Below are 9,736 nucleotides of genomic sequence, written 5' to 3'. Positions count from 1 at the left end.
TAATTACTTATTTTATTTTTATTTTAATTTAATATTTTTAATAATTTATCTATATAAAATTTTCTATATCTTTATATTATTTTTATATTTTTTAATTTATATCTTAATATAGCATTTATTATAATTAAAAAGTTTAATATTAATATTTTGTTAATATGTTTTAATTTTTTTTCGGTGATAATTTTTTTAAATTTATAATATAAATTAATTTTTCAATTGTATTATTTATTTTATTTTATTTTAATATTTTTATAATATTATTATAATTTTTTGTTTTTAATTTTTTAATTTAGTCATATATAAATAAAATTTGTTATAAAAATTAACTTTTTAATTATTTTATTTTGAATTAGTCTTTTTTTATTCATTTATTTTATACAAATTTTTAATCTAAAATTTATATTATTTTAAATTTATTTTTAAAATTTTATTTATTCACGGATCAAAACTCTTCAATTTTCATTTTCATGGATATTATTAAAATTCAAAACAAAACTAATTTTGTTACGACGCATCTCTTGGCGTACAAGTGAAGTCTGAGAAGAAACAACTAACTGTGTTTCACATTTTGTTCCTCTTTCTTCTGTTCTTCTTGTTCACCGGTGGTAGACTCTACAACATTCCATTTTCACAGGGAAACTCAATTTGAAGCGATGGCGCTGAGACAAGAGCATTGGGTGATTATGGCAACGTTGTCGTTGTTGCTGTTTCTCTCTTTTCCGTTGTTCAGTTACGGAGTTTTTCCTCCTCGTACGCTCCTCAATAAGTTGTCTGAGGGCATATATCTCACCAATCAGGAACTCTGGTTCAATCAAACCCTCGATCACTTCTCTCCCTATGTATTTCCCTTTCTTTCTCTATCTCTATCTCAAAATGCAAAATAGAAGTGAAATTCTTAGCTTACATGATAGACATTCATATAGTTTCAAGCTAACCTTTGATGTTGCTGGGGGTGAGAACTGATTTTAGCAGCTGGGGGTTTTGTAAGTGTGTGTTGCGTTTCACGGTAGAAAGTGATTTTAGTATCACGACTATCAGAAGTGATTTTAGTAAAGATGCAGACATTTGATTATTTTTAGGTATAATCAATTTTGCCCCTTCAATCAACTGAAGTCATAAAATTTAAATAGTAGCTTTTGGGTTAGGTTGTCAACTTTACACTTAAGTTTTATATTAAACTTGTTTGCAAAGAAAAATATTTAAACGTGTATTATTTGCTTCAAAATTAATTTTAATCAAAATCAACGTTGCAAAATTAAGTTAAGGAGAAATGTTGGGTGGATTAGAGTTCTTTCACCTTTTTATTTTGTTTTGGATTTTGGTAAATTCTTTCAACATGCTATTATACATCAAGATATGCTTCTGTCTTTTTTTCTTTTTTTTTTGTTAAAAAAAGTAGGATTGTTTTGTGTATTTACAACTTATTTATCGAATTCTGATGCTGTTGGTTGTGTGTATTTGATTGTTGCACTGCAGGATCACCGTCAATTCCGGCAGCGTTACTATGAGTTCGTGGACTATTTCCGGATTCCTGATGGACCAGTTTTTTTGGTAATCGGTGGTGAAGGTCCATGCAATGGGATAGCGAATGACTATCTTGCTGTAAGTTGCAATTCTTGCTTCAAATTTTTATCAATGTTTTTTGTTGGTTAATATGTCTGCATTCAAGACTCAATACCAAATATTGAAGTTAAGATCATAAGCTTTGGCACTAGCACAATTATGTTGTGACCAATCGGACGGAAAAGGATATTCAAGTACATGACAAATGTGTTTTTCTCTCTGCCTAGTAAATATTAGATAGGTCCCATGTATTTATTTTCAATGAGGAGAGAGATAGACACAATTTGAACATCGCCTTGTGTTAAGATCCTTTTCCCCAACAAGATTGAATTTTCTTTTTTGTTTTTTCAAGTAAAATATCAGTGTGGCTTTTGTGAAGAAAATATGATAATATAAACAAATTTCCATGTCTTATTTTATCTATAGGTACTGGCAAAGAAGTTTGGAGCAGCTTTGGTTTCTCTTGAACATCGCTACTACGGCAAGAGTTCCCCTTTTAATTCTTTGGAGACTGAAAATTTGAAATATCTTTCATCCAAGCAGGCACTCTTTGATTTGGCTGTTTTTCGCCAGTATTATCAGGCAAGTTTGAAGCTTTTTAGATGACCAAAGAAACATAGGTAATACTAGGCATTGACATTGTTCACATATAATTTGCTCAGAACCAAAATTTAAAAAAGCTGTAAATGTTTACTGAAAGGGATTTGTGTGTGATAGACACCAACTGGTATGAGAATAAGGACTGAATTTTATTCAATTTAACTGATACAGAATTACAATTTACGTAGGAAATTTAGTAAATTGTTTGAGTACAAAGGTTTCCTCACAAGATGTTTGAGAGCTTGGTCTCTCCCTTCCCGGAACCACTCAAAAACTGCCTACCTTTCATCTTGCTTCTTCTGCTATTTTTATTATGCTAATAACTGCCTAGAGGCAGTTACGCTTGCCCCCACTAATAGCACCTAGTGCCTAATTAAAATAACAATAACTGCTAAAACAATTCAGTCCTATTAAAAAACCTAAGTCTTGGCTCTCCTCTTATAATATTTACTTATAAGAGGCCTAACAGTGTGATTGTGAATGACATTTAGATATAGTTAAGGTCAGCTATGGTCAGTGATGTTCCTTCATTGGGTCACCTAACCTATGTTATAAGGTTGGGTCACATCTAATCTAGTTTAATATAATCCACCAAATACATTGTTATAGATCAGACACAATATACCTCATGTAATCCCCTGCTCACCCATGATACCCACAGCATAGGAATAACTACGCATGACTACACAGAGGGAGACCTGATATACCTGAGGCCTCCATTATTTGGAGAGGAAAGTTATAATAATTTCTGATATGACATACCAATTGAAGTCCATCTTCAACTTATATCGAACCACTGAGGATCACAGTAAAACAAGTGGCATTGAGATATTTGTCATATGATGTTTCCAGCTACTCAATATGCCTAATTTATGTCTATTTAAAAGAAGTAGAAGTAGAATTGCATTACATACAGTATAAGAAGGATATCTTGGTGAATCCCAAATTGGCTTCCGAGACTTTAAAATTATTATCAGTATAGAAACAAAATTAATTGGACCATAAGAATAGGAGATCAGATTGCTTCTCTCAGTAATTGTTGCTCCTGTACTCAGCTGGGGCTCGCAATATTTCATAATTTCTAACTGGGGTTGCAGATACATGCATAATAGTCACACATGCATGCCTTAGTTTCTTGTTCGACCGTTTCTTGCATGCTGGTTTGATTATATCTAATGCATCTATAGTAAATCATCAAGGAATTTTTTTGTGTTAATAGTTCTTCAATACCTTTTAGCATGGTCAGTTTATCACATTTCCATCTTGTTTGTTTTTTCACTTCAGTTCTAGTTTTTCGAGGGTATAAGTCAAATTTTTAAATAACCCATCGTTGTATATGGTGTTTATTAGATTGCTACTCATTTTATTTGATTTATTGCTGTCATTTTCATGTAGGATTCCTTGAAAGCAAAGCTTAATAGAACAAAAATTGAAAACCCCTGGTTTGTTTTTGGTGGCTCATATTCTGGAGCACTCAGTGCATGGTTCCGTCTCAAGTTTCCCCATTTAACGTGTGGAAGTCTTGCAAGTTCTGCAGTTGTTCTTGCTGTATATAACTACACAGAATATGATCTGCAGGTGAAGATAGTTATTTTTATTTTATTTCCATCTTTTGTTTTATCTAATCTAGATGCTATAAATTGTTCAATGATCCCTTTTACTTGATTTCAATCGATCTTTGAGTTCTGAGTTAAGTTAGTTCTATATCTTTCACATGCAGATTGGTGAGTCAGCAGGTGCTGAATGTAAATCAGCATTACAAGAAACTACTCAACTCATTGAGCACAAGCTTGCAACCAATGGAAAGGAATTGAAGGCTTCTTTTGATGCAGATGATGTATGATCTTTTCCTTTGTGACTCTTGGAACAGTATATTATACTTTTCCCAAGAACATGAATCATGTTACCCAATAGACTATCTAGTATGATTGTCATGTTGCATTTTGACCTTCTCCCTGTTTTGCAGCTTGCAATAGATGGAGACTTTTTGTATTTAGTGGCTGACGCTGCTGCTGTAGCAGTAAGCACTATGAATTCAGCTGTTATTCTTATTCATTTCCATCTCTTGTACTCAAATTCATTATGCTGTCTTATCTTTCTCTGTATCTTTGAATGTCACAGTTTCAATATGGAAATCCTGATAAAGTATGCAAGCCTCTGGTTGAAGCAAAGAAGGCTGGAGAGGACTTGGTGGTATGCTTTTCAATCTTCCTCCTTTCCAGAATATTATGAAACTGCTCAATTGAACTTTCTTTTATGTAACTTACAAACCACCTCTGATTTTCCTCTCCATTGGTCACCATTTTCAAGTGAATAGTTTATATTTTGTTTTTCTTTTTTTCTTTTGTCATCCTTAATTATAGTTTCTCGTAATGTAAAATTCCCAGTCATATTATACAACTCTAGTCTGGGAAGGATCTGTTGTATCCCTCACATTGCATAAAACGGCATAAAGTCTCAAATTGGAATGCGATGTTCACTGTGATGATGTGCATGGTTCTTGGTTTATGCTGAAGTATGTTCCTCGTGGCTGAAATATTTACAAATAACAAATCTTCTATACTTCCAACAACTTTATATTGGCGATGCTAACTGATGTATCCATTGCAGTAATTGCATTCTATGTAAATTAACATGGAATTTGGTATTTTTGTCACTTTTTTTTTTGTGTTAAGTAGTATATGCAGATATAATGCATTTAGATAATTGATGATTGTCTTTATTCTATTTTACTTTCGTTGCTAATTGTTAGAGGGCTAGCCTTGACACAACAATTAGGTTGTTGTTCTGTGTTGTGACCTAGAGGTCACTAGTTCAAATCCTGGAAACAGCCTCTCTGATTGCTGTAGGTGGGAGATGGGGTAATGTTGTGTAAATCTATCCTTTCCATACCAGCAGTGTTAAGATAAGGTGGGAAGGGAAACTTAGAATATTAGTTATTTTGTCAGTTACATGGGGTTGGTGTGATAAATGAACGGGAGGATGTAGGGAAGGGGATTCATTTTGTGTTGTTGGCATTTGGGAATTGGCCCAGTGCTCAGGTGCAAAAGGGAAAACCCTTGGAGGAGAGATCTCTCCCCTTTTGCAATCAAGAAACACAGTCTTTTCTTCTATATTTTTAGTTTGGGCTTATAGCAAGTTGGTCCTATTCTGCATATGGGCTCATAATTGGTCCCAACCCACAATGTATCCTAGATCTGTTATTAGGTCACCTATTAGGTCACCTATAATTGTTCACACTTGACAAGGTTAGTGATGTGGAGCAGCCCCTGCCCGCTACGGGAGCTGTTGTAGCAGAGTGGTTTAGCGTAGTGGCCTTAGCGGACCAAATAGCAGCTGAAAAGCGGTTGTAGTGGGCACCTTTAGTGGTGCTAAGAGTTGATTCCAAAAAAATCCATCTGAACAGAGACATTAGTGCTTTTTGGGATGGCTTTTTTGGGATTTTAACTTCAGAAATGATATCTATTAATGTAACAACTAACAATATTGAAAATGATAAAGAAGACTTGGATTTAAAAGAAGATGATGCTTGATGATTCTTATATAAGAAACTTGTATTTGATTTTGTTTGTTTTTATTTGTATGTTTTGTTAATTATGAATGCTATTAATTTTGAGTAATTTTTATCATTTTTGGGAATTTATATGAATATAATATACATTATATGAACTATGTAAATAAATTCCAAATAATGGATGTCCCACTATACCTATCTTGCTGTAGTGTTTTTGGGGCTGACTACTACGTGCTGCTATCTGGGATTTAAACCAAAAAGATACTTCTCTTTACAAGTTGATTTTGTGAAATTAAGTTAGGTCCCAAGTCCAAATTCTAAGATGGTATTAAAGTTTATTCTAGATTCGTTATTTGGTCACCCATATTTATCTATGCTCTAGCTGTCTATCCCTTGGTGTGAGGGGTGTTGTGTTTGGGCCACCCACACTTTCCATGTTATAGATATTCAGTCATGGTCATGAAGGGGTGTGTTGAGATGTATTGACTAGAGATATGAGTAATGTAATCCTTGTAAGGTTTGGTTGTTTGGACAATCCTCATCTTGGAAGTTGATTTATAAAGGGTCAAGGCATCAAGCTATGTATAAATTGAAAAGAAATGCTCATTCTCCTGACACTAAAGTAAACCCTATAGTGGTATTTCCTATATTTTTAATTTTTCAGATTCCAACCTTGAGGAGTAGGTTGAATTTCAGAAGGGGAGGGCGTGTATTGTTAGATAAATGGGGAAGTTAGAATATTAGTTAGTTAGTTAGTTAGAGGAGTTTAGATTGATAAATAAATAGGAGGATGTAGGCAGAGGGATTTATTCTGTATTGTTGGCATTTGGGAATTGAGCAACTGCTCAATCGTGAAAGGGGTAACCCTTGGAAGAGAAAGCTATTTCCTTTATATGGAATCAAGTGATACGAATCTATCTTTTCTTTTCTAATCCAGGTTAATAACAGGCAGATCCCATTAGGTTAGAATCTTGTGCATTGGTTGTCCTTTTACATTCATTTGTCAACACGTCTCTCCCTTTCCCTCTCTCTTCCTTTGAGGCCAGTTGTGTCTTTCCAGTTTAATACATCTGATGGGAACTATACAATTCAATTTGCAGGATGCTTATGCCAAATATGTGAAAGAGTACTACATTGGAACCTTTGGTGTTAATGTACAGACTTATGACCAGAAGTACTTGAAAGAAACTGCTATTAATGAAGACAGTTCTACTCGATTATGGTGGTTTCAAGTTTGCACTGAAGTTGCATACTTTCAGGTGGCTCCATCAAATGATAGTATACGCTCCTCAAAAATTGACACAAAGCAAGTTCCTGATCCTCGCTGTTCACTTTATATACTCCTCTACTGACGGGATTTTTTTCTCTTTTTAATATATCGTTATTACACATTCTTTAATATTTGTGGTTATTGATTCTTTCCTCATACATTGCAGATACCATTTGGACCTTTGCAAATATGTCTTTGGAGAGGGCGTCTTTCCTGATGTTGATGCAACTAATTTATATTACGGAGGCACAAAAATTGCTGGTCTAGAAACTTACCTATGCCTGAATTTTTTTCTTATATTTTTTCCTACGTTCAAATAATACATGAAAAAATTTATAAATAATATGCTTATATGATATGACTCTTTACCATTATTTCTCTTTCCTTTTATCATAAATCTCCAGGCCTTGATAATTGTTATCCTGAACACAAACTCGAAAGTCATTTTGAAAATGAATTTCTCTTTTATGTTTACATATTCCAATATGAACTATGTACATACCATTACAAGTTAGTTTAATAAACACATATTCTTCAGCATAAACTTCTTTATGGAATCTTATGTCTGGATGCTACACATATTTTACATTCTTTTACACTTCTACTCTGAATACACTATTATACAAATCAGATTGAATTTGACCTGATTTCGTGCATCCTTCGGTTTGATGTACATGGACAGGTTCAAAAATAGTATTTACAAATGGCTCACAGGATCCTTGGCGTCATGCATCCAAACAAACTTCATCTCCAGACAGTGAGTTCCATATACTTTTTTATGAATACAGTCAATAACTTTATATATTCTTTTCATCTCTCTGGCAATATGTGAAACTGTATGATCTGGGGTTATGGTGCTAGTGGGATCTGTTAGTATTCTTAGGTTTGTTGGCCTAATAAAGGGAGGAGGACTGGGGGTGGGAAGAAGAGTTCTGAATCATGTGATACATATATAAAACATATAATGTTCTGCTTTCATTTTGCAATGACATAGTGTTATCAGTTCGTTATCTGAATGCTATCTAATTGCTTTTTAAAACTTTTCAGTGCCTTCCTACACTATTACATGTTACAATTGTGGCCATTGTACTGATTTTCGAGGATGTCCTCAAGCTCCTATGGTCCTTGAAGGTAGGCGTAACATTTCTACTCCAATTAGTCATTCTGAAGTATAGCCAATTTAGAACCTGCTATTTACGAGAGTTAGCTTCATATTTTTCCTGTGTTACTTGCATAATGATAATAATTCCTATCCTGATCACAGTTTTAAAAAATGAAAATTAATGATAAATGATAATAATATATAAAATGAATAATAATAATAATTATTATTATAGAAAGAAAGCTGCAAGCAAATTATGTGACCATATAGCTGCTTGTTACATGTATATATGATTGTGCTGAGTAAACCAACATTTTGATTGTGAATTTTCTTCAGGTAATGAGAAGAACTGCACCTCTCCTGATGCAGTTCACAAAGTAAGGCAAAAGATTACAGAGCATATGGACTTGTGGCTATCTGAGTGCCAAGCAGGCAAGAATTATATATGATTACTATTACGTTAACAAGTACACTTGCATCAAATGCGTTGATCTCTATGTGTGTACTAAAATGTCTTGTAAATATTGTACTGTTAGCATTTAATAAATTCATCTATGTAGTTGATGACTATTTATATATTTTATATATTTAGAAGTGGTTATGGATACATGTGTTGTCGTGTTTGATTAGTGTGTTGCTGGTGAAGGTGGAAAACATCTTCTCCATTTCTTTTTCTCTCCATTTCTTCCATTACCATGATTTTGAAGGAATAAATAATGCTATCTATAAAATATGTATCATCTCTATTGCGTTTTTTTCTTTAAAACTTTATAGCAATGGAAGAAATGGAGGGTAAAAAATGGAGCGGATTTCCTCGGTTCTTCAATTAGGAATTTAGTAAAATTGACGAGTACAAAAGGTCTTGTTGTAGGTCAGAAAAGAGTTATTATATAATAATATTTAATTAAGACGAGAGGTCAATTTATTTCAAGAATAAGTTTATTTAGACTTATTCTGTTAAATAACTTATATTCTACGTCAAATTTTAACAATCTAATCGTTAAATTTAAAATTTTTAATACATTAATCAAATTTATAAATTTTTTAAAAAAATTAAAAATCATTTAATATTTTGTTTTATTAATTTAAATTGATGGATAATCATAAAATTATTTTATATGTTGATCTGGATTAATAAAATAAAGTATTAAATAATTTTTAAATTTTTTAAAAGTTTGCAGATTTAATCGATATATTAAAATTTTTAAATTCAATGATTAGATTATTGAAATCTAAATGTAGAACATGAGTTATTACATTGAGTAAATTTATGTAAACTTATTTTTAGAGTAAGTGAATCTCCTATCTTTAATTAATATAAAAATAATATAATAATAATAAATAAATAAGTAAAAAGTGAAATGGGTAAATAAATAGAAATGATGAGAAATTGACATGTGTCCAATCAGACATTTCTTCCTTTTTTAAGAGATCTTTTTATGATCTAATGAAATAAGTAAGACTTGATTTTATTTTCAATCTTCGTCTTAATTATGTGATTTTGGAAAGGCTCCTAGTTGTTCCACTTATATGTCTTTTTAAGAGATTTTGTGAGATTTTGTGGGACTTTTTTTTTTTTTGAATTCTTGCATTTTTTTTCTTGTTTCTCTTCCTCTCATTATTTTTTCTCACCTTAAAAATGTAAGTATTACAGTCTCTCTAACACACTTTTTTAACACTTTTTAAT

At 32.3% G+C, this 9,736-nt stretch overlaps 1 protein-coding gene across 1 annotated transcript; it reads left to right on the top strand.

Annotated features, from left to right (window-relative positions):
- Positions 1-513: 513 nt before the first annotated feature.
- Positions 514-8,656, top strand: LOC109790477 (putative serine protease EDA2). The gene is made up of 12 exons (XM_020349632.3): positions 514-839; positions 1,477-1,602; positions 1,990-2,145; positions 3,559-3,741; positions 3,884-4,000; positions 4,130-4,183; positions 4,285-4,356; positions 6,778-6,983; positions 7,114-7,208; positions 7,630-7,704; positions 7,995-8,078; positions 8,386-8,656. Exons 1-12 carry the CDS (start codon positions 654-656, stop codon positions 8,496-8,498), a joined length of 1,467 nt encoding a protein of 488 aa, XP_020205221.1. The 5' UTR covers positions 514-653; the 3' UTR covers positions 8,499-8,656.
- Positions 8,657-9,736: the final 1,080 nt, after the last annotated feature.

This window comes from Cajanus cajan, chromosome 5, assembly GCF_000230855.2.
Source record: "Cajanus cajan strain Asha chromosome 5, NIPB_CcT2T_4, whole genome shotgun sequence".
NCBI lineage: Eukaryota > Viridiplantae > Streptophyta > Magnoliopsida > Fabales > Fabaceae > Cajanus > Cajanus cajan.
The sequence above is the reverse complement of the archived record's forward strand: the minus strand, read 5'-3'. Positions and strand labels throughout refer to the sequence as shown.